The sequence below is a fragment of the Pan paniscus genome, chromosome 9 (assembly GCF_029289425.2).
Source record: "Pan paniscus chromosome 9, NHGRI_mPanPan1-v2.0_pri, whole genome shotgun sequence".
In the NCBI taxonomy this organism is placed as follows: Eukaryota; Metazoa; Chordata; class Mammalia; order Primates; family Hominidae; genus Pan; species Pan paniscus.
In genome coordinates this window covers 73,055,973-73,080,993 of record NC_073258.2, presented here as the reverse complement: position 1 = coordinate 73,080,993, position 25,021 = coordinate 73,055,973, and the positions used below count along the sequence as shown (strand labels likewise).

Here is a 25,021-nt window from a genome sequence, read left to right as displayed (position 1 = left end):
CAATCTTTATTTTACCTTTTTATTTTTTGGAGGCAGGGTCTCACTCTGTCACCCCAGCTGGAGTGCAGTGGCACCATCATGGCTCACTGCAGCCTCAACCTCCCTGAGTATCTGGGACTACAGGCACACACCACCACGCCCAGCTAATTTTTGTATTTTTGTAGAGAGGAGGTTTCGCCATGTTGCCCAGGCTGGTCTTCAACTCTTGGGCTCAAACAATCCTCCAACCTAGGCCTCCCAAAATACTGGGACTACAGGAGTGAGCCACCACGCCCGGCCAAGATGGGCCAATCTTGAGTCTTGCCCAAATTCTTGGGCAAAATCTCACAAAATCTTGAAGTATAATTAAACTCACAAAATCTTGAAGTATAAGTAAATAAGTATTGTGTTTTTGTTTTGTTTTGTTTTGAGACAGCGTCTTGCTCTGTCCCCCAGGCTGGAGTGCAGTGGTGCGATCTCAGCTCACTGCAGCCTCTGCCTTCCGGTTCCAGTGATTCTCCTGCCTCATCCTCCCGGGTAGCTGGGATTATAGGCACATGCCACTATGCCCGGCTAATTTCTGTAGTTTCAGTAGAGACGGGGATTCACCATGTTGGCCAGGCTTGTCTTGAACTCCCGACCTCAGGTTATCGGCCCACTTCAGCCTCCCAAATTGCTAGGATTACAGGCATGAGCCACTGCCCCCAGCCTAATTGGTATTGGTTTAAGACACCAAGTTTATTTGATTTTCTTAACTTAGTGTTTTGAGATAATTTTAGACTTAACAGAAAAATTGCAAAAGTAGTAAAGAGGTTTCCCATATGCTTTCATCCAGTTTCCCCAAATGTTGGCATCTGACAAAACCAAAGCCCAATTACTTAAAAAATCAGGAAATTAACATTAAGGGAATACTTTTAACTAATCTACAAACTTTATTCTTTTTCATCAGTATCCCCACCAATGTTCTTTCTCTGGATGCCATGGCACCAGTCCTCAGGAAGAAGAATACCCCCTAATTCCCTTGCACTTTGATTTCTTTTCTTTTTTCTTTTTCTTTTTGACAGGGTCTCTCTCTGTCACCCAGGCTGGAGTGCAGTGGCATAATCATAGGTCATAGCAGCCTTGACGTCTTGGGCTCAAGTGATCCTCCCACCTCAGCCTCCCAAAGTGCTAGAATTACAGGCATGAGCCACTGTGCCCAGCTCACTTTGCTTGCTTTACTTAACAGAATGTACTATAGATGGTCCCTTATCTGTGTACATAGATCTATATGATTCTATTTCATTATTCTATTGAATTTAAGTGGCTTCTTGTATTTCACTGTTATAGTCAATGCTGTAGGGAATGTCCTTGTATAGCCGTCCACCTTTGTATATAAGAACATATCTAGTGGAGGGGGAATGTAAAATGGTCCAGATGCTGTGAAAAAAAATTAAACATAGAATTACCATATGATCCAGCAATTCCTCTTGTGGGCACACACCCAAAAGAATTGAAAGCAGGGATGCAAACAGCTATCTGTGCAGTCATATTCACAGCAGCATTAATTCACGATAGCTAAAAGTTGAAAGCAACCCAAGTGTCCACGGATGGATAAATGGATAAACAAAATGTTGTTTCTACAACTGGTCACAGTGAAAGAGTTTTAAGTAGGGGAATGTCACAGTTCAATTGGCAGTCTTGGTGTGTTCAGATGGGATTATGTGTAGGCTGGAATTGGGCAAGGTAGACCAGTTAGAAAGCTGTTTCACAAGTCCAGGCCTGGGATGATGGTGCCTTCGACCAGGAGGGTAGAAGTGGGGATTCATTCAAAAACTAAGCTCAGAATTAGTTATTGGGCATCTACCATGTGCTAGGCTGTTCTGGGTTCTAGAGCTACAGAAGTGACCATGAAAAAGTCCCTACTGTCATAGAGCTGACATTCTAGTTTGGGGGTGGGAGGTTGTTAGAGAGAGACGACAGAAAACAAATAAAGATGATGATTGTGCTCTGAAGAAAACTGAAGCAGGCTAAGGGGACAGAGAGTGATGAAGGAGGGGCTACTATCTTCTACAGGAAAGATCTAGGAGGTGATGCTTGGGCTGATACCATAATGAGGTAAGAAGGGAGTCATGTGAACATGGAGAAAGGAGTGCTCCAGACAGAGGGACCAGTAGGTCCAAAGGCCCTGAAGCAAAAATGTACTCAGTGCATTTCAGGAAGAAACAGCGAAGAGGAGGAGGCCAGTGTGGCCAGCAGTGAGCTGGGAGCGGCAGGTGTGGGGTCCAGGCCAGATCTGCAGGGCCCCATGGTTCAGACTCAGCAAAGACGGGGGATTTTACTCTGAATGAAATGGAAACTTTATTTGCTTTTTCCAGTTCAGCATCTGATCTGACTCTAGGGACAAGGGAAAGCAGACAATTGACACAGATGTCTATGTGAATGGCCCAGCTTTAAGGCAACCATGACTTGAACCAGGGCTATGTGGTGGCAGTGGACGTGGTGAAAAGGGAGGAGTAATGTCATGTCTTTTGAAGGATGTTTTGATAGGATTTGCTGAGATGGAGGACATGAGAGAAAGGGAGGAATTAGGATGACTCCAGAGTGTGTTGGTCTGAGCAATTAGAGAGGAGTGCTTGGCTATTTACTGAGATGAGGAAGGCTGAGAGTGGAATAAGGATGGAGTGAGAAGGGGAAAGAATTGTGAACATGTGGACAGAAGGGTAAAAGTTTTCTGCCAGTCGGGCCTCTGGCCTCTCTCTCCCTGTGCAAAATGTTGAAAGAAATGGTAAAGTTCAAAAGCCAGAAATATTCGTGGCTTGGCATGGCTAAAGTTGGGTACTAAGGGATTTAAAAGGGTTATCTTCAAGAGTGCTCAGCTTAATTAAAAGTGGATATCCAAGCTATAGGTATATTTAAAAGGCCTTTGTGTTTTTTTCTTCATGGATCTTGTTTCTCTGCAAAACAATTTTTTCTCAGTCAACTGAATTATTTTTCTCCAATTTGTCTTGTCACTTTTAACGCATGCATGAGAGGCCCTAAGATAACTTCTGAGAGCATAAGACACCTTGGGAAAAACAGAGAAGTCACCACGGATCCCATTTTGGAAAAAAAAAAAACCAACTCTGTTTTTCTTATAGAACCCCAGGAATTAAAAGCAGATAGACCCCTTTCAAAATCTGTTTTTGTCTTCCAGCTATGCCTGTTTATTAGGCCCTGGAAACTGCATGCTTTCCTAGCCCTGCTTCTTGAAGTGCTCCACCCTGAGGCCAATAATCCAATTAGGAGATTGGCAAATGAAAAATCTTACAACTACTGAATCTTCTGTCTGTGTAATCACATATGTGTTATTTGTGTGTGATGTTTATATAAAAAAAGAGCTCTAATTCGCTTAAATAAGTGCTTAGATCAAATATTTTTTGAAGGAAAAACAAAAGCTGTATTGCCTTTTAGTTCATGTGACTTTAATCTTTGAGAAAGAAAAACAATTTTAAAGATAATTGGTAAAATACAAATGTTATCAAAATGAAAATATGTGGTCTAATGTATGCAGGTCAGATACTAGGTTTGCTAAATGTCGTAAGGTTATAAACTGCTTCTTTGGCTTTTGAGAACTGTTTGACTTGCCAGCTTTACAATTTGGTAAGGTCTGGGATCATATGGATTAACCACACCCTTACCTATGTTGTAAAGAGTCAGACTTTATCTGTGCCTAGTACATAATTAAAATAACTTACCAGGTTTTACATTAAAATTAAAAATTGCTAAGAGTTACCATTACAACATGTAATTGAGACTACTGAAAATAGATTTACATGCAAGGGTGAAATTTGACTTTCTCTTGAAGAAGATTTTCACGTAATAGTGAAGGATAATGAAAGGTTTTTGCCTTGTTTTAAAATTTTTGAGTCATCATTTTGGCTAAAATAACTAACTTATGGTAATCTGGAGTTCTATTTGAAAATAATAAGTGTTTTAAATCTTTAATGTGTTTGATAGACTTCCCAAATTCAAACTTCAGGTTCAAGGTTGTCTTTTCTAACCCTTAACTTTTGGATGCTACTGAAGGCCCCTGGAGCATCCAAAAGAGAGGTAAACAGGATTATTTAACACATTTAGTTACATGGGATTGCCAAAATAAAAATAATGTATGACTTTCTTCAGTGTATATTTTAGTGAATAATATTAATATATGTTCCAAAATTGTATGGGATTTATTTGAGAAAGAGTCTTGCGCTGTCACCAGGCTAGAGTGCAGTGGCACAATCTTGGCTCACTGCAACCTCTGCCTCCAGAGTTCAAGCGATTCACCTCCCTCAGCCTCCTGAGTAGCTGGGACTACAGGCATGTGCCACCATGCCCAGCTAATTTTTGTACTTTAGTAGAGAGAGGGTTTCACTATGTTGGCCAGGATGGTCTAGATCTCTTGACCTCATGATCCACCCACTGCGGCCTCCCAAAGTGCTGGGATTACAGGCATGAGCCATGGTGCCCAGCCTAATTGTATGGGCCTTCTAAAACTCAAATGTCTGAGTATATGCTATCAGTCATAATTAAGGTTATTGTGTTAAGTTATTGTAAACCACAGAGAAAAACCAAATTTCTTTGTCAATCGTGTTTTTGACTGTGACTACCCAAGGATATTTTGTCATTCACAGACAATTGTTGTCTTGTTTTGACCCTTTTCAAAAGATGATTTGTGGTCAGCTATTGGACTTTGAAAGGTGCCCTCAAATGCAGGTTTCTGATGACTTTGGAGATTGTGACATTGGAACAGAGGAAAAACATACAGGAGTCATAAAGAGCTGAAATTCTCCTGAATATCAAGCAGAACAAGAGTTAACTGAATAAACTGAACTAATAGAAAACTGAAGTAATCCTTTTTAACTTTTTGCTTAAAACATTGCTGATCCTTGTTTTGTTTTTTCCAGAGTCAAGGAAACTTCTTTTGAGCTATCTACAGCTTTTAACAATTGAGTAAGGTATACTCCTGTGAAGAAAATTTGGAGCATATTTCTCTCTGCCTGGTTTCTCTAGAATTTGGAAACTATTTGCAAATATTCTTAACTTATGGCAATATAGTTATTTGCATCAGTGCAATAAAAATCTATTTTCTTTTGCAGCAGGATATAACTGGAGAAACCGGTTATTTTACCAAGGCTTTGACTGGAATGGTATGCTTTCCTTTAGGGAATCAAGCTTGACTTGCAGAGCCAATAAAATCCCCTTGGGAAAACTGGCCTCATACCTTGTCTACACAGTCCCTGGACAGGGTTCCTAACCTGTGGTGAGTAAAGAATGTCATTTTCTAACAGGCCCAAGAGCCCTATGTTATCTGGGACCTCAAGAAAAGAAGAATTTACCCAACTCATAGGTATTTGAGGGTACAAACCCATGGCTGAGCTCAGCTTTAAAAGGTCCTACCTGAGATTCCTTGTGAAACAGAGTTCCATCAAAGCCAATTTTAAAAGCCTATGTGAAAATGATTATTCTTGCTGCACTTTATGCAAATGACCAGACCAAGTATAAGACTAAAGTTTATTTTGCAAACAACTCAGTCCTATCGTGGTTTATTTTTAACAGAAATGAGGACTGGAGAGAGAAAAATTATGTTTCAAAATTTATCATACACTTGTCATTAAATTCTAGTGTCAGTTGTTTTTAAGCTTTTGCCTACATTTTAGATTAATCCTGCTTATTCCTGTGAACCAACTAGTGATCTCTGGTTGTAGCTCAGAAGAAATAGAGGGGATGGGTAATGTAAAAATATGAATCAATATTCTAGTTCTGGGCAATTATCCTGCAGCTGATAGGAGTAAATAGGATGTGGTGCTCATAATCTGGAGGTTTTTTTGGGAAAATGAAAACAAGGGAGCAAACCAAAGCCAAGCACCATGCATCCAAATCTTAGCAGGCATAACTATAGCCACCAGTTATCTGGGCATGTCAGCAGACTTGGGATTTTTGAGCTGTCTTTACCTCCTTGTTGTTCCATTTTGATACATGTCATCTAATAACCCAAACTGTTTCTTCTCACTTAGAGGCCATCAAACTCTGAACAGAGCCTTGAATGATGGCTCCCTTTAACCTGGGACCCTTAGATAGGCCTCTGAGGGAGCTCTGATTGCTGTTTGCCCAAAACAGCATCCCCTGTCAGCAGGAAGTAGTTAAGATTGTCTTTGTCCCTATTCTAACAACAGGTAGTTGTACCTCTTCAGAGAGGGAAATGAGAGGGACAGGAGGCAGCCAAATGCCTAGGCAAATAGGGACTGGTCCCTGGTGAAACCCCACTTCCAAGCCAAAGCCAGTTTAAAGCCTGAAAGCCAAGCTACAAGCTAAATCCTCAGACCAGATTGAAGACTTATCTTCCCATTTGTTGTGCTTTCCTCTGATTGATCCCCACCCTTCACCTATTTTACATATACTTACCCTTTCCTAATTGGTTTTCTACACTGGCATGCCCATCTTTGAGTGATGTCTTCACTTTAACCTGTTTTGCATACTCACAAACCAATCAGCATGCACTCCCCGTCCTGTGCATATAAAGGCCCCAGACTCAGTCAGTAGATGGGAAGATGGCCGGACTTCGAGGAGACAACCGGACTTTGAGGAAGAGATGGCTGGACTACAGAAGAGATGGCCTGACTTTGGGGGAAGATGACTGGCCCTTCCTGTTTCCTCTCCAGCTCCCCTTTCTGCTGAGAGCTGTTTTCATTGCTTAATAAAATTATCCACCTTCATCATTCTTCAATTGTCTGCACAACCTCATTCTTCTTGGACACTGGCCAAGGGCTCGGGACCCACCAAGTGTGGGTACCCAGAAAGGCTGTCACACTGGCTCTTCGCCCTTGCTGGCAGAGGGCAACCACCCCATGAGACGATGCAAGGGGCCAACTGAGCTGCTAACACACCACCGTCCATGGACAGCAGAACTAGGAGAGCAGTGTAATACTCCCTCTGGGGCTTCGGGGTCATGGGCACCCCCACCTGGGCACTGCCGCAGGCCCCACATGGAGATTTCTCCTGCCAGTGCCCAGAGCAGCCGGCTGGATCCTGCCCTTGCTCGCTCACATCTAGACTGGCCGAGGGCCCTGCATGGAGCTTGCTGCTGCCAGCACCTGGATCAGCCAACCAGATCCTGCACTCACTCACTCATGTGCTCCCTCCTGCAAGAGATTGAGCGTGGTGGACTGAATAAACAGGGCACCCCTCTTGTGAGTCCAGTGAAGGGTCCAGGAAAAAGTCCTGCATCAGAAGCACCCAGGAAATGGAAGGGAACAGTGGGGCACTGGAACACGGGTTGGGGGACAGCCAGGCCCTGGGGCTATAACTGCTGGTGACAAGATTGTGAGAATTTGGGTGCTAGGGTAGTCAGGCAGGCAGGACCCAACCCTCTGGCCTCCACCCAATATTCCTGCCTCAGGTAGAACTCCACAGAGCAAGGGTGACAGGGAGGACAGGGCATGACCAATGCTCTTATTTTCCTAAAATGCAAACTGAGGCCCACATGGGAGAGAGATGGTACCTGTGTCCATGTCCTAATCTCTGGAACGCCTGAATGCTACTTTATATGGCAAAAGGGACTTTGCAAATGTGATTAAGAAATGGGTCTTGAGATGGGGAGATGATCCTGGATTTTCTTAATGGACTTGATGTAATCCTGATGCGAGGGAGGCAGGAGCTCAGAGAGAGTAGTAGGACACATAAAGGTGGAAACAAGAGGTTAGAGGGACACAAGGAAGGGGGGCCACCAGCCCAGGCATGAAGGTGGCTTCTGGAAGCTGGAAAAGGCAAGGAAATTGATTGTTCTTGGAAGCCTCCACAAGGAATGTAGTCCTGCTGACACATTGATTTATGGCTTCTGACCTTCAGAATTGAAAGATAACAAATCTGTGTGGTTTAAGCCAAGAAGTTTGTAGTAATTTGTTATAGCAGCTATAGGAAATGAATACAGAGCCAAGGTCCCCAGAGGATGGGTAATAGACCTTGGGCTGGATTCGAATCCAGTCAGTCAGCTCCCCCAGTTGGAGCCTCCTCTCTCCCTCAGTACTTAGACCAAGGCCTCTAGATTAGGTCACTGAGCAGTTCCTTGGGTCAGAAGCTGAACCTTATCACATGTATTGTTTCGTTTGACCCTGACAAGAACCCTGTGGGGCTGATAGTGCCCCTACATTACACTGGGGAAACTGAGGTTTGAAGGTGTGAAAGGAAAATAAATCTTAGGGCCCCAAAATTACTAAGGGCAAGTCAATTACTATGGGAAAAGTCAATTACTAAGACCAAGTCAATTACTAACGGAATAGTCAAGCTGAGAACTGCTTAGGGCAAACCTGCCTCACATTCTATTCCAAGAAAAATAGCTACTAAGATTAAAAAGAAAAAAAACTACACACCTTCCTCATAATTTGTGGACAAAGAATAGACAGAACTCAAAGTCATCTCTCTGCTCATTGAGATAAAAGCATATCATATCTGATTGCTTCCTTTGGAAAGGCTAACCAGAAACTCAAAAGAATGCAAATGGTTGTCTCTTAACTACCTATGACCAGGAAGACCCCCACCCCCACTTCAAGTTGTTCCACTTTTCCAGACTGAACCAATGTACATCTTACATATATTGATTGATGTCTCATGTCTCCTTAAAATATATAAAACCATGCTGTGCCCCAACCACCTTGGGCACATGTTGTCAGGACGCCCTGAGGCTGTGTCATGGGTGCATGCTTAGCCTTGGCAAAACAAACTTCCTAAATTGGTTGAGATTTGTCTCAGATACTCTTTGGTTTACAAAGGTGAAGGGCCTTGGTCAAGGTCAGAGCACGCAATGAGGAATCAATGAGCTGGGCCCCAGATTCAAGTCCTCTGCTCTTCCCTACACACTACAGACACTGTATATGTCCAGTAGGTACATTTTGGTGTCTCATTCATTCATTCAACAGATACTTGTTGAATACTGATACCCAGGTACTGTGCTGGGTGCTGAGGATATGCTGGTGAACACTTGTGATGCCCAGAGATGAGGAAGAGAGGCACAATTTAAACGAATAAGCACACAATTAGATGTATAGTTAAAATAGGTGGTATTTGTTCAATCATTTTTATAGCAGTACTATTTGCAATAGTCCAAAAGTGGAAACAATCCAAATGTTTATCAAAAGATGAATGGATATGCAACATGTGATATGTACAAATGACTATTACCCAGCCTTAAAAAGGAAGAAAATTCTGACACATGCAACAACAGCTTCATAGATGAACCTTGAAGACATTATGCTAAGTGAAATAAGCCAACTACAAAAAGAAAAATACTGTATGATTCCATTTAAGATACCTGGAGTAGTCAAAATTCATAGAGACTAAGTAGAATGGTGGGTGCCAGGGGCTTGGGGAGGCTGGGTGGGGAGCTACTGTTTAATTACAGAGTTTCAGCTGGGAAAGATGAGAGTTCTGGGGAATGGATGTAGTGATGGTTACACACAATGTGAATGTACTTAATGCCACTGAACCGTACATTTAAAAATGGCTAAAATTGGCCGGGCGCAGTGGCTCATGCCTGTAATCCCAGCACTTTGGGAGGCTGAGGTGGGCAGATCACCTGAGGTTGGGAGTTTGAGACCAGCCCAACCAACATGGAGAAACTCCGTCTCTACTAAAAATACAAAATTAGCCAGGCCATGGTGGCACGTGCCTGTAGTAATCCCAGCTACTTGGGAAGCTGAGGTGGGAGAATCACTTGAACCCAGGAGGTGGAGGTTGTGGTGAGCCAAGATCGCGCCATTGCACTCCAGCCTGGGCAACAAGAGTGAAACTCAGTGTCCAAAAAAAAAAAAAAAAAAAAGGTGAATATTGTAAATTTTTTGTTATATATATTTTACCATACATTATATATATATATAAGAAATATATTTATATATATATACACACACATATACTCACACACACATAAATGTGTGTGTGAGTATATGTATTAAGTGAGATGCCATGAGGAGAAGAGAAGATGCTATGGAAGAGTGCTCCTTGCACCAGAGCTAATCTGCAGGGGGGACCTCTCTTGAGACCAAAATGGAGGGAGCTGACCCAGTAAAGAAGAAGGACAGAGTCCCAGGCAATGGGAGCATTGTGCAAAGGCCCTGAGGCAGAACATGTTTTAGTGGGTCTGAAGATCTGCAAAACTGTTGGGGTATGGTTGGGGTGCAGAAAGCAAGGACGAGGTTGGCTCTAGATGAGGGAGGACAGGAAGGCAGGGCCAGATCTTGCCTGGCAAGGACTTCAACTGACAGGCTAAAAGCAATGGGAAGCCAGGGAAAGGTTTTAGGCAGCCACGTATGGTTTGAAGTGGTGTGGCGGGAAGCTAGCCAGTTATTGCAGTAGCCCAGGCGATAGATGGCTCTGGACTGGAGTGGGGCATGGAGATGGGGATATGTGGCACTGGGGTGGGAGTGGCGGGGAGGTGTCAGAGAACCAGTTACTGAGTTTCCAGCTGCACTGCAGTGTGGGAAGTTCGACTGGAGGCTCCCCTGAACCCATTCTCCAAAATGGTGCCTAATCTACAAGTTGTTTTTTTTTTTAATTGTGACAACATACATATAATAAAAATTATCATTTTAACAATTTTTACATGTCCAGTTCAGTACACTCACATTAAGTACATTCACATTGTTGTGAATCCATCCAGAACTCTTTTTTTTTTTTTTTTTTTTAAGACAGGGTCTTGCTCTATCACCCAGGCTGGAGTGCAATGGCACCATCTTGTCTCACTGCAACCTCTACCTCCTGGGCTCAAACAATCCTCTCACCTCAGCCTCCCAAGTAGCTGGGACCACAGACACACACCACTATACCTGGCTAATTTTTGTATTTTTGGTAGAGATGGAGTTTCGCCATGTTGCCCAAGCTGGTCTTGAGCTCCTGTGCTCGAGTAATCCTCCCACCTCGGCCTCCCAAAATGGTGGGATTACAGGCATAAGCCACCACAACCAGGCTCATCCAGAACGCTTTTTGTCTTCCCCAGCTGAAACTGTATCCATTAAATACAATCCTCCCTCAACAGATGTAGGGGATTGGTTCCAGGAGCCCCCCATACCCAAATCCACACATACTGATGTCCCACCCTTCGTATATGTGGGTTTCACAACCTCTGAATACTGTATTTTTTATCTGTGATTGAAAAAAATCCACATATTAGTGGACCCATGCAGTTCAAACCTGTGTTGTTCATGGTCAATGGTAATAACTCTTTTTTTTTTTTTTGAGACGGAGTCTGGCTCTGTCGCCCAGGCTGGAGTGCAGTGGGTGATCTCGGCTCACTGCAAGCTCCGCCTCCCAGGTTCAAGACATTCTCCTGCCTCAGCCTCCAGAGTAGATGGAACTACAGGCACCCGCCACCACGCCCGGCTAATTTTTTGTATTTTTAGTACAGACGGGGTTTCAGCGTGGTCTCGATCTCCTGACCTCGTGATGTGCCCACTTCGGCCTCCCAAAGTGCTGGGATTACAGGCGTGAGCCACCGTGCCCAGCTGGTCAATGGTAATAACTCTTTAAGTAGAAACAGGATATCTGTAAAAACAAAAAAATACCAAAACAGTAATAACTCCCTACTCCCCAGCCCCTGGCAACCACCATCCTATTTTCTGTCTCTGGATTTGACTTCTCCAGGAACCTCGGAAAAGTGGAATCCTACAGTATTTGTCCTTTCGCGACTGGCTTATTTCATTTAATATATAGTCTTTGAGGTTCATACATGTATTCGCAACAGGGTTTAGGACAAAATGTTGTTGTAAAGGTTGCTAAAAGTATGACGTAAGGACTGAGAGGAAGCAGAGCAAAGTTAAGACTGAGAAATGTGGTCAAAGTTTCTCCACACCAGCCAAGGAGCAGGCCTTACCACCCACCCCGCAGCACACACCTGAAGCTTCATTTCTCCCCAGCCCCCACTTAGGGCCAGCTGATGTTCCTGGGTCTCCCTGCCTGTATCTGCCTGAGCATGTATGACTGTGGTTGTCTATCAGGGTGGGAGGATATACGTGTGTACCTGTGCATTTGTTTTCTGTTGGTGCCATAACAAACGACCACAAGCTAAATGGCTTAAAGCAACACAAATTAATTAATTAATTGATTTTTGAGACAAGGTCTCGCTCTGTTGCCCAGGCTGGTCCCAAACTTCAGGGTTCAAGCGATCCTCCTGAGGCAGGGGAAGAGGGAAAATACAGCAGGAAAATAGCAAAGGGAATTAAAATTTGGATCAAGGGCAGAATGAGTAAAAGCAGGGAGCAGAAGCCAGGTGAAGGGGCAGGTGAGCAAGAAGCGAGATAAAAACCAGAACAGCCAAAACAAAAGTGAGAAAGAAGCCCCCATGTGGGCTAAATCCGGACCAAACCTGTTGCAGGCAGCTCCTCAGAGATGGGCATGCACATTAAAGAGAAAAAGTATCCTTAAAATGACCCCGTATGGTAATTAGCTCATTGAAGCTCATGCATATGGACTGCAAATCACTCATGTACTTAAAGTTATGGGATGGAGGTGACACACAAGGGCCAAAGTAACTAAGCAACACATCTATCAATCAAAAAGACAGACACTGGCTAGAGATTAGGCAGCCTTGGGAAGAGAAGAAACACACACACACACACACACACACACACACACACAAAGACCCAGAGTACACAAAACTAATGTTGATCTCATCTGCCAGAGGTCAGTCCACTCTCCCCCTCTGAGAGTGTAATACTGTGCTTAATATCTGTGTGTGTCTGGTCCAGTTCTTTGTTCAGGATACCAAGAGCCTGAAATTACAGAGCACTATCCAGTAACACACCTACCACAGCCTCCCGAGTAGCTGGGACTACAGGAATGTGCCACTGTGCCCAGCAAACAACACAAGCTTATTAACTTACAGTTCTGCAGGTTACAAGTGTAACATGGGTCTCAATTTAGGGTGTCAGGGGCCGGGTGCGGTGGCTCACGCCAGCACTTTGGGAGGCTGAGGCAGGCGGATCACCTGAGGTCAGGGGTTCGAGACCAGCCTGACCAACATGGCAAAACCCCATCTCTACTAAAAATACAAAAATTAGCCGGGCGTGGTCGTGGGCGCCTGTAATCTCAACTACTCGGGAGGCTGAGGCAGGAGAATCGCTTGAACCTGGGAGGCAGAGGTTGCAGTGAGCCGAGATCCCACTATTGCACTCCAGCCTGGGGGACAGAGCAAGACTGTGTCTCAAAAAAATAAAAAAATTTAAAAAAAATTAGGGTGTCAGTAGGTCTTTCTGGAGGCCCTAGGGGAGAATCTGTTTCCTTGCCTTTTCCAGCTTCTAGAGGCCACCTGTGTTCCTTGGCTCATGGCCCCTTCCTCCATCTTCAAAGTCAGCAATGTAGAATCTCTCTGACGCTTCTTCCTTGTCACGTCTTGTTTTCTGACCACAGCTGGGAAAGTTTTATCTGATTTTAAGGATTCGTGTAAATAGATTGGGCCCACCTGGATAATCACCCCATGTGAAAGTCCTTAACCTTAATCACATCTGCAAAGCCCCTTTTGCCAGGTAGGATACACACCATAGGATTAGGACATGGGTATCTCCAGGGAGCCTTCATTCTGCCTACCACCTCTGCATGAAAGTGAGGGTGTGTGTGTGTGTGTGTGTGTAGGTCTGTGTCTCCTCAGCCTTTGCCTCCAATGCAGAGGGCCTCTCTTCAAACTTTGCGTCTATTTTGCTGCAGTCAGAGTGAGGAAACCTTAGCCCATTAAACCTTAGTGAGGAAACCTTACCATATATTTGTGGTAAGCAAATATATACAAAACCACCATGCAGATAGGGACCTGGCTGGAGCACCTCTCCTGGAGCTGGCTTTCTAGGGAACTGGAAGATAATTCACAGAGATCCCTTCCAACGCATCTATCCATTCCAAACTCAGAGTCAGGTCCAGGGAGGCCACAATGATGGGAAATAAATGAGGTGTTGAGTGACCATGAGGCAGAACAAGCCTTATACTCCACGCTAAGGTGCACTCCCTCAGCTAGCCCACCCAGTGGAGCTCTGCAGCTCCTCCCACCCGACCAGCCTGCCCTCCACACACCATGCTCTCCTGCCTGGGCATTCTCCTTATTCCTTCCAACCACAGCCCCTTTCTAAGGAGGCCCCTCACACCTGGGAGGTTTCCTCTTTCCTCCTCTCTGACTCGAACTATGAAGCATCCTTCAAGACCCAGCAGAAGTCTCCCCTGCTCAAGGAAGCCTTTCTCAGCATGTCCCTATCCTCCTCCAAGGGTGTGCCTTGTCCTTTGAGCACAGGGTACTGTCTCCTGGTCCTGTTTCTTTCACAGTGCACATCACCACGATGGCCACACAACAGGCCCTCGGTCAATGCCATGTCCTGGGCACACCACACCCTTTCAGGCCTCTGCACTTCTGCACATGCTGTCTGCTCTTGACTAGAATATTCTTTCCTAACTCCTCTTGCAAGGTCTCATCTTCTCTGAGGAGCCTTCTCCACCTCCCCTCCCACACTGCTCTTCACTTTTTAACATTCCCACTTTTCTCTTTTTAGAACCTATCCCTGTTATACCATTCATCACGTGAACTATAATTCCATTAGACCCAAGGAAAAAAACCCATCTTATATAAACATTTGTTGAGTGGCTACTCTGTGCTAGACACTGTGCAAGGTGCCGGGGAAATACAGATGAATCACACAGAGATCTGGCCTCAAGGGCCTAATGACTTGCGTTAGTCTGGTACCCACACCATACTGGGTAGTTGCAGAGGACTAGGACTCAAATCGAATTCCTCTGTGAGTCCCCATCGGCAAGCACATATCAGCCCATAAGGAAGATTTGTGGAACAATGCAAGATTTTGACATTCTTGAGTTGTAGCTTCAACTCAGACAAGCCGCTTTACTTTCCTGAGCCTCAGGTTCCTCATCTGCTAAATGAAGGCAGAATCCCCAGGGCTGGGCTAAGGATAAGTGGAGACTATGAGTGGGAAAACTCTCTGGAGACCAACTATCCCTCCATATGTATGAAAGGTAGTGACTGTGACTGTTACATTCTCCTCTGTCCCCTACCAGGGTCAGCCATGCTCCTCAAGGTTTATGGAAGGAATGAGTAAGCAGCTTTCACTAGCACTGAATTCACACCACTCAACTCTGGCCCTTCCTGGATCCTAGAGAATTCTCTGCATAGAATCATGGTTTCCATCTTCAGCCTCTGGGCTCTGGATTTATTGATTTCTGTTGAGAAATCTCCATCCTGACCCTGCTTTCCATTCCTAGGCCCTGGTTTGTATAAATCACAAATAAGGCAAATGTAAAAATCTAAGAATGGAAAGGGTCAAGCTAGGGGAATCCCTTCCAGGGACTCACATCAGAGCTGGCGACATGGTTAGATATTATGTTAGAGAACACGGAAGCTTGTGAATGGGGAGACATCTACCTGGGGTCCCCAGCAAGTCGGCAATAAGACAAAGGTGAGACCCAAGATGCCCAGATCCCATCCCATCCACTCCATATAGGGCCACCAAAGACCTTCCCTATCTGGGTCCCCTATCATTCTTTCTCATCTTTCTCCACTCCACATATCTAGTTCTGCCCAGATTCTCAATGTTCTCCAAACATGCCCTTGAATGAAATATGCCTCTTTGTGCACCCTCTTTTCCTACTTATCTACCAGTGGGCTTAACTCCTACTCATCCCTCAAGGCCCACTCAAATGTTTCCTTTTCTGGAACAAAAGTCTAAACTTAGTTTGTCCAGAACCCATTCATCAATCCCTCCTCTGTGTTCTCATGTATTCTCTACATACATTGATTTTAACATTTATTACCCTCCTCTATAATTGTCTATAATTGTCTTAGTACTCACTATACTCTATTTTTCTCTAGGGCAGGAATTATTTCTGCTTCCCCTCTGTCCCCAGGGCCTAGAAAGGTGTCTGGCACACAGTTGGTACTCAATAAATGTCACCAGCTAACCAGTCATCATTACTTACTGAGCCTGGCTGATGACCCTGAAAAGAAACTCTGTTACTAGGGAATTTCCAGCAGGCGGAATTATCAGGAAGGACGGGGCAAACGGTACCTGAGGTAAGAATCCTGTAAGAAAAAGATGCCGGAGGAGAAAATGATGGAGACACAGGTCACAGAAGGAAGATGAGGAATCCAGGAGAAGGTCATGCTGGGCCCTGGGGACATAGTAACCATTCAGTCCCTGCCCTCAAGGAGCTCATGGTCTGCTGGGGAAATGAACAAAAGCACAATTTTGTACAGAATGAGGCTGCAGTAAACCATTTTCTCCTCCTACCACCCTTTCTTTACATGGCTTCCAAGATACCATCAACTCACCCAGCTTTCTACTTATCTTTTTGGCCTTCCTTCTCCATCTGGTTTACTGCTTTTCCTAGTTTCCTCAAATTCTGAATATTGGAGGAAACTATTTTCCAACTACATTCACTCCCTTGGTGATCTCATCCAGTCTCATGACTTTAAACACCATCTACATGCCAATGACTCCCAAATGATCTATCCAGCCCAGATCTCTGCCCTGACCTGCAGACTCATATGCCTTCCTGCCGCCCCAACATCTCTACTCTAATGGGCATCTCAGACTCAACACACTCAAACCTGAGCTCCCTGTCAAAAAAAAAACCAAACCCCTCATCACCTCCCCATTCTTTCCCAACTCAAAAAAGTGGCAACACCAATCTTCTAGTCGTTCAGCCCAAAAATCGTGGCTCCTTTCTTATTCTGGCATTGTCCATCTGTTAGCAAACCTTGTAGTCTCTACCATCTAAATAAATTCAGAATTCAACCACTTCTCATCCACTACCTCTAGATTATCATAATAGGCTCCCAAATGGTCTCCCTGCTTCTGCCGTTGTCTCCCCTACCCCAGTCTATTTGTAGAACAGCCAGAGTAACTCAGTTAAACTGTAAATCAGATTGTGTGGACCCTGTGCTCACAACCCTCCACTGGCTCCCCAACTCCTCATCTCCTACCTATTACTCTCCCTAGAGGACACTATGCCCAAGCCATTCTAGGCCCTCTGCACTTGTATTCTCTCTCTCTGAAATGCTCTTCCACAAATATCAGAAGGCTCTCTGCTCCTTCAGACCTTTACTCAAAAGTCACCTTCCCAGTGACTTTGGCCCCCCAATCTGAAATAAAACACCTCCCCTGCAAATATTTTATTCCCACTTCTCAGATTTATTTTTTCTCTTATTTACTGCAATCTTACAACTACATATTTTATTTATCTATCTTCTTTATTGTTTACCTCTCTCAGAATGAAGGCTGCATGAAAAGAGGGAATTTTTTGGTCTGTTTTGTTTACTATTGTATACCCACTACTAAGAATAGTGATGGACATATACTAAGGCACTCAGTAGGTATTTGTTGAATGAATGAAAAAGGTAGTCATTTCCAAGAGGCAAAGTTTACTCTTTAATGAAAAACTATAACAAACAGTGCTATTTGGCAATATAATCACATTCAATATGCACAGTACACGACCTTTTGAACAATTCTTATCCAATCTTCACATCAGCCCAGGATAGAAGGAAGGCTGGGCAGAGATTATGATGCTGGTTGACAAAGAAGCTGAGTCCAGAGAGAGGAAAAGGAATTGCCAAAACTCACACATCTGGCCAAGACAGTACTGGAAATGCGGATAACTGCTGTCCCTGAAAGAGGCTGGTAAGTGATGGAGTTTAATAGGAATTGGGTTTGAAGGACCTCTGTTGCCAGAAAGCATGAGTATCTCTAAAGGGGAAGCTGAGTCAGAGGTTACTAGAACAGAGGCATCAGCAAAGGAATGGGAGAGGTGACGAGGGGGATCTCTAAGGGTACTTGGCCCAGGCCTGAGGAGGGCAGCTGATTCCCCCAGCAACAGAATGCTGTGCCTGAGGCTAACTAGTCATTCAAGTCTGTACATAATCTCCAATGTCAGAACTCAACAGGCAACCTTAAGAGAGACCACTAAGTCTACTGCATGTCTGCAGGGTTTGGCTTCCCTGGACTGTGAGGTCTTCCAGGGAAGCGACCATATTCATAGATTTATCCCCAGTTTCTAGCAAGGCCTGGAATATAGTAATATTGTAACTCAAACATTTTTGTTCAGAGCAAAAATAAAAAAGAATGAATATGCTCAAACGGGAAACTGAAGCTGAGAGAGCACAGATAGGAGGGGCGTAACATCAACCAGCAATTCTGAAGTAGTAACAGATTAGTTTTCTGGGATGCAGCAGGACGAATGGCCCTCGCACTAAAAGGTTGCTGTCAGCTCTTCTTCAGAAGGGGTTAACAAGCAAATGGTGACTGGCAACAAAGGGGCAGGGGTTAAACGGGGCAGGGGTTAAACGGGGCAGGGGTTAAACGAGGCCGTAGTGGTGGGGCCAGGATGGAGAGGCCGACTGGCTGAGACTCAAGGCGGGGCAGATAGGTAGGCGCGGCACACTTCCTTCCCTAACAATGTGACTAAGGTAGGTCAACGTCACATCCGGTTTAGTGGGCGGGAGCGGGGAAAACAAAAGGAGACGAAGGACGCATGCGTTTGGTGAGTCCCGGATTCTGGTGGGTTCTTCCGCTCAGGCTGGGTGAAGCGCTTCCGGGTCGCCGCCGGCAGCAGCCTCCCGGCGCGGTAAGTACAGACGCAAGGCTGCAACCGTCTCCTTGCCCCTTCATTCCTTTTTCCCCCAGAGAAACCCATTTCCTTTGACCCGACTCCCCAGGAGCTCCATATTGAGAGTCCTTAACCCTTAAAGAGCTCCAGCTCATTGGCCGCTTCCTCGAGACTAAGCCCCACCCCGTCACACAAGGTCCGTCATTCATTGGTGTGACTTCCTGTCACCCAGCATTTCTTTCAGTTAATTGGTCCTACCCAGGCCCCGCTTTTTTCGCGTTTAGCAACCCTATAAGGCCAAATTTCTGTCTGAGACCCGCCCTGCTTTCTTTCTGTTGGTCAACTGCATGGTCATTATCGTAATGAGCAAAGAAAGGGCGGTGGCTTTCCGACGGTGGGTTGGGCTTTTGGAGCCGAGATCGCTGGTCTGTCAGTACTTCTTGGACATGAGGGTGTTTACCGTCGTGCCTAATTACGCGGGTTGGGAATCTGAGATACAGGGAAGGGCAGCGGCTGGCCCTGGGTCGGTCAGATAAATTAAGACAAAAGCAGGACCAGGCATCGATTATTTTCTCCTGCTCATCTCTTTCACGGAGGAGTTCTAAGCCCCGACTCACTGTATGACCTAAAGCCAGTCTCTGCCTGTCGCTGGGCCTCAGTTCGCCTGTCCTAAGTTTAATTCAGATTATCTGGCACGCCTGGTCGGCTCCCTCAGCCGCTCAAAGCTGATTGTACCCTTATAATGTTAGTTCATCCATTCAATCTTCCATCTACTTATTTATCCACTTATTCATGCCTCCTAGAATGTCTTACTGAACCCTGCTTGCATATGCTACAATCCCTCCCCCCCGACATTTGGCTGTGATTCATGAGAGGTCGTTAGTGTCCTAAATTTCTGACACTGGGTGGGTGTGGTATGGGCCATCATAAAGGGTCAAAAAGCAGGTTTTAGTGTGTGGAGGAGGTAGGGATAGTTTCAGTAGAACCCTGCTACCTCTAATTTTGTATAATTTCATAATGCCAGTCTGCATTCTGGATTCCTATCCCTACACTTGACTCCCATTCTCGTCCCTCCTTGAACAGCCTGCAAACAGCTTTGTTGATCCATTATTTACTTAATTATCAGAATAACTTTGACAGTGGTATAATTGTTATTATCCCCATTTTACAGATGAAGACACTGAGGCTCAGAGAGGTTAAGTGACTCAGCCAAGGTCAAACAGCTAGTAAGTGGTGGAGCCAGGACTCAAAGCCAGGTCTGTCTGATTCCTAGGGGGAGGGGCTGCTTTCCTGCTGTCTTCCACCCTATCCCTAAATCAAATTACAACCAAATTAAAAACAAAAACAAAGCAAAACACATTCACTTGACCCTTTCCCTCAGTCTAGGAGCCATGTCCACTTTGTTCCCCTCACTCTTCCCTCGTGTGACTGAGACTCTGTGGTTTAATCTGGATCGACCCTGTGTGGAAGAGACAGAGCTGCAGCAGCAGGAACAGCAGCATCAGGCCTGGGTGAGTGAGCAGCTAGCACAGCACAGAGACCTCAGCATAGACAGAGACCCCAGCACAGACAGAGACCTCCTTCAGTGGGCCATGACCCAGCCTTACTCCAGAAATCTACCCAGGAAGAGCTTTTTGCCCTGAGCTGGGAATAATCGGGCTGGGAGCCAGGGAGCCAAGGTTCTCATCTTGTGGTACCCTATTTTACAGGGGTACCATGTGACTTCTGGGCCAGATTAGAGCCCAGGCTGCTGACACTCAGCCCAAGCTCTTTTCCCTAAAGCACAGGAAATAATTTTGACTATTAATTGAGGATCTAGCAGATGATGCTTTCTGGGCTGATAAGTCTCTCACTTCATCCTCACCATAATTATACAAAAAAAAACAAGGCTCAGAGAGTTTAAGTATTTGGATCAAGTTCATAAATGGCAGATGACAAGAAAGGGATTGTATCTCCCTGAGAACTGGGAGGAAGCTTCTCCCCAACACGTGTGGGTTGTCTTCTGGGCAGAATGGGCCAGTCCCATGCCCCTGACCTGCCCTACTTGGGCTCTGGCCTTGTTCCTCTGTGCCTTTGCCCACAGCTCCAAAGCATCGCAGAGAAAGACAACAACCTGGTTCCTATTGGCAAGCCAGCCTCAGAGGTGAGTGGCTCTAGCAGGTGGGGCCTGCGTGGGGGCCGCAGTGGATCGAGGCTCTGCTCTAATTCTGAATGTCCTGTCTCTGACCCAGAGCAGTTGTGGTTCTCAGATCTGGGTAAAGGCCAAAAAGGGGAGATAGAAGGGGTGGGCGTTGGGCCTAGCATTAAGGTCCTGCAGAACATGCACCAGCCTGCTAGACTCAAGGAGGGAGTGTCAGGGGGTAGGGGGTCATTCATTGGCCTTAGAGAGAGGCTCAAGTGGGTCAGTTCTTGAACTGGTCCACGCAGGCCTGTAGGGCTTACAGGCTCTGTCCTGCCCACCAGCACTATGATGACGAGGAAGAAGAGGATGATGAAGACGATGAGGATAGTGAAGAGGACTCAGAGGATGATGAGGATATGCAGGACATGGACGAGATGAATGACTACAATGAGTCACCGGATGATGGAGAGGTCAATGAGGTAGGCAAGGGGTATGGGGGAGGGCCTCTGTTCCTGGGCCCCTGCTCCTGACCCAATTGATGGCCAAGGGGTACAGAAACCCTGGATCCAGCCAGGGGCAGGATCTGGGGCTGAGGCTGGCTGAGGCCCCTCCCCACCCACACCCAGCCTCCTCTCCAGGTGGACATGGAAGGCAACGAACAGGATCAGGACCAGTGGATGATCTAGGTAGACAAGGCAGGGTGGCCTCAGGGAGATTCCAGGCCAGCCCAAACTACCCTGCATCCCAACCCCCAACCCCTGCCCACAGAACCAGCTGATGGCCCCAGTGCCTGAAAGTGCCCTTGGGCACCTCCTCAGCTGCTGCCAGGATCTGGTCTCTTTGGCCCCTCCCAGGCCATCAGTCTGCACTTGAAATCCCCAGGGCCTGAGCCCCACTCCACCTTCCTGGCCAGTACCTCACCCCTTGATTGCCAGGTCTGGTCTCTTTCTAAGTTTCTTTAATAAAGACAAAGGAGTGATTTTCCACCCATGTCTATTCCCTATTTGTTGGTGGGGCCCAGAGGCGTCCAGCATCTTCTTTTGGGCTTTAGGAAGAGGGCACTCAAGGGACATCAGCCACACCTAATTGGCTAGGTGGGCCAGAGTTAGGGAAGGCCAGGGCATCCCTGGCCCTGGGTCCAGGGTTCTGTGCCATTTTCTCTGGCCCAGCTTGCATCCAGCTATTCCTGCAGGGCGTCTAACTCATTGCCACTTCCTCTGATCCCACCCAGAATGGCATGGGCTGAGGATGGGAGGCTTTCTGAGGCCGAGAACTGGGAGGCCCCTGGAGCTCTCCCATCCAGCTTCCTTCGTGTTAAGAGAGAAGATTAAATCTCAGAGCAAGGTGGGGATTCCCTTGGAGTCACTCAGCAAATCAGTGACAGAGCTGGGTCGGGAGCTCAGGCTTCTTGCTGTCAGTCCATGGTTCTCTCTGGAAAGAGGGGGCCTAGTGAGACCAAGCAGCCTGATAGAACTTGACACTTGAGGTCAGTGTAGAGGCTGAAAGAGGTCAGAGGTGGGAAGAGAGACTCCCTAGCCCTGAGCCCAGCATGTGTCAAGGCCCCAAACAGGAAAGGGAGGGGATTTTGAGGTCCCTGCTTGGGTGGGGGTGGGGGTGGGGGTGGGCATCAGTAAGTACCCCTGGGCCTGGACCTCAGCCTGGTCCAGCATAGGTGAGCTGAGCTATTCCATCCTTGATGGCAGGGAAGTCTGGAAGGCCAGTGTGGTGGAGGCGGCAGCGGTAGCGGCCACAGCTCTTAGCATACTGCAAGAAGCGGGGTGCACCAGGGAAGAGCACATGGTCAGCCAGCACGGTGGCACCTGCTGGCAGTAGGGCATGGGCCTCCAGCAGCTGCAGGTCCCTCAGGTAACATCGTGGCCGGTGTGCCAGGAGCACCAGGTCTGCCCGACTCAGCTGATACTGGGTGCGTAGGCACGGGATCACGTCCTCTGAGCTGCCCACGATGAGCTCCACCTGTGGGGATAAGGGGAGCTGGAGGTGAGGGTCGGGGGAATTGTTCTCCCAGTCAAGACCCCACCAGGATCTGGCTTACTTCATGTCAGGTCCTGGCTTAGCTTCCCATGAGTGTTCTCACATTTCCTCTGACCTCAGAACCTAAGAAGTCAGGATCAGTATTGTGATTTCCATTCTGAAGAAGCTGAGGTTCAGAGGATGCATGCTTTGCTCAAGGTCACGTAGCTAACAAGAGGCAGAGTAAGAGCTGGACCCAAATTTGCTGGGTTCCAGAGACCTTCCTCTTAGCTGTTTCTTTTGTCATCCGGCAGAAAAATAATGTGCAGATGACTTGGGACAGGAGGGCAGGAGCTCACACACCATCCAGCATCACAGTCCCCAGAGTGGAGGTGCTTCCTTCTCCTTAGATGGGAGTCCTTCACAAGGGATGTCTGGGGGCAAGGCCTGGGGTGACAGAAATCTGGGTTGGGGAGATGGGAGGCTGACCATGTGCTCATCAAAGCCGGCCAGGCGGATGAGTTTTTCAGCCACTGCTGCCGTGCGTGGGTCCCGCTCCACAGTGAGAAGGCGACCCCCAGGGGGCAGGGCTCGGGCAATAAGCAGGGTAGAGTATCCACAGTAGGTTCCCAATTCCAGCACACAAGCAGGGGCCTTCTCTTCCACCAGCCGCATCAGGATCTGACCTATGAGGGGAGATAGCTGTTGCAGAAGACATGGGAGATGGATGCAGGGCCCCTGATAAAAGATATCTCAAATGCCTACCTGCCTCACTGCAGCTCCCAACCAGCCGGGGTCTCATCTGTCTCTTGTACCATAGCCCCAGCTGCCCTCCTGGTCCCCGTCTCCTACAGTGTAGTCTTCACACCAGCCCTGGAATCCTTCCAACAAATCTGACCTTATTACTCCTTGGCTCCTGTGAGCTGAAGGCCTTTGGGATTGAACTTGGGATTCTCAGCCTGGCATTCAGGACCTTGGACCTGATCCTATCCTACCTTTCCAGGTTCATCTGTCAGTACTTCCCACCTGTGGCCTGTATCACAGCCATCCCAAACAACTGTGCCCAGAATCCATCAAGCTGTCTCATTCCTTCATGCCACATGTGTGTATGTGGCTGGCTTTGCCCTTCCCACCCCCATCGCCATCTGCCTGGCCAACTCAGAACTTCCAGATTCAGTTCAAATGTTGCTCTTTCTCCATGAAGTCCCAGGCAGAAACAACCACCCTATCTTTCAGATTTATGAAAGGTCTCTGTTAGAATTTGTAGTTTCATTCCCCTTTTATTGCTCATCAAATGTATTTCTGATCTTGGAATTGGATGAACTTTTATTTATTTATTTTTGAGACCAAGTCTTGCTGTGTTGCCCAGGCTGGAGTGCAGTAGCGTGATCACGGCTCACTGCAGCCTTGACCACCCAGGCTCAGGCAGTCCTCCCACCTCAGCATTTCCAGTAGCTGGAACCACAGTTACTCACCACCACACCCGGCTAATTTTTAAATTTTTTGTAGAAACGGGGGTCTTGCTTTGTTACCCAGGCTAGTCTCGAACTCCTGGGCTCAAGTGATCCTCCTGCTTTGGCCTCCCAAAGTGCTGGGATTACAGGCATGAGCCACCGTGCCCAGTCAGTGAATTTCTTTTCTTTTCTTTTCTTTTTTTTTGAGGCAGGTTCTTGCTCTGTCACCCATGCTGGAGTGCAGTGGCACAATCACACCTCACTGCAGCCTCAGCCTCCTGGGCTCAAGCAATCCTCCCACCTCAGCCTCCCAAGTAGCTGGGACCACAGGCATGTGCCACCATGCCCGGGTAATTTTTGTATTTTTTGTAGAGATGGGTTTTTGCCATGTTGCCCAAGCCAGTCTCAAACTCCTGAGCTCAAGCAATCTGCCCACCTCGGCCTCTCAAAGTGCTGGGATTACAGGCACCAGCCACCACACAGCCGAATTTCTTAAATAAGACCCTAAAAGCACTTACGCTGGGATTGAGAGAAATCCAGGCAGACAGCTACCCTAAATGGTATGTGGAAGCCTCCATGGTGGAGAGGAAAGATGTGGAGACAGATAATTACAAAGCTATGGGTTATCTGCTGAGATGGTTATTCCACTGTGTATTATGGTTCCTTTGAGGCCAGCATTTGTGGCTCATTCATCTCTGTGGCCTCTACCCCTCTCCCTGGCACCTAGCACATTCCTAATACAAAAGAGGTGGCAATAAATGTTTGCTGAATAAATGACTTAGTCCAAGCTCCTCATTTCCAGATGAGAAAAAAAAGAGGCCCTAAAAGAGGATCAACAACCTGCCCAATTCATCCAGTAAAGCAGCAACAGATCCCAAATATTCCTTCACTGTCTTGGGGGTACTTCTTG

At 46.5% G+C, this 25,021-nt stretch overlaps 2 protein-coding genes across 12 annotated transcripts in view; one reads left to right on the top strand and one right to left on the bottom strand.

Annotated features, from left to right (window-relative positions):
- Positions 1 to 18,433: 18,433 nt before the first annotated feature.
- Positions 18,434 to 24,886, top strand: ANAPC15 (anaphase promoting complex subunit 15). Of its 11 annotated transcripts, none has more exons than XM_034933297.3 (6): positions 18,434 to 18,582; positions 19,736 to 19,790; positions 19,946 to 20,075; positions 20,648 to 20,707; positions 21,028 to 21,165; positions 23,661 to 24,886. In XM_034933297.3, exons 3-6 carry the CDS (start codon positions 19,956 to 19,958, stop codon positions 23,913 to 23,915), a joined length of 573 nt encoding a protein of 190 aa, XP_034789188.1. In that variant the 5' UTR covers positions 18,434 to 18,582; positions 19,736 to 19,790; positions 19,946 to 19,955; the 3' UTR covers positions 23,916 to 24,886. The 11 variants fall into 11 exon arrangements, with proteins under 11 accessions (XP_034789188.1, XP_034789187.1, XP_034789185.1 ...); XM_034933296.3 differs by having other exon boundaries at positions 19,736 to 19,820; positions 19,951 to 20,075; XM_034933294.3 differs by having other exon boundaries at positions 19,736 to 19,820.
- LOC100967430 (leucine-rich repeat-containing protein 51) overlaps positions 21,628 to 25,021 on the bottom strand; it is a 29,110-nt gene continuing 25,716 nt past the window's right edge. The window contains exons 8-9 of the mRNA XM_063608657.1: positions 23,147 to 23,343; positions 21,628 to 22,660 (exon numbers count right to left, since the gene is read on the bottom strand). Of these exons, the coding sequence (XP_063464727.1) occupies positions 22,340 to 22,660; positions 23,147 to 23,343 (518 nt within the window). The 3' untranslated portion in view covers positions 21,628 to 22,339. The remainder of the gene's footprint in view (positions 22,661 to 23,146; positions 23,344 to 25,021) is intronic.

Bases quoted from the DNA above. Each gene is read 5' to 3' on its own strand.
- ANAPC15 (XM_034933297.3), top strand. From the start codon at position 19,956: ATGTCCACTTTGTTCCCCTCACTCTTCCCTCGTGTGACTGAGACTCTG. The intron at 20,708-21,027 runs GTGAGTGGCTCT...CCTGCCCACCAG, and splicing joins TTGGCAAGCCAGCCTCAGAG to CACTATGATGACGAGGAAGA. The intron at 21,166-23,660 runs GTAGGCAAGGGG...CTACCTTTCCAG, and splicing joins ATGATGGAGAGGTCAATGAG to GTTCATCTGTCAGTACTTCC.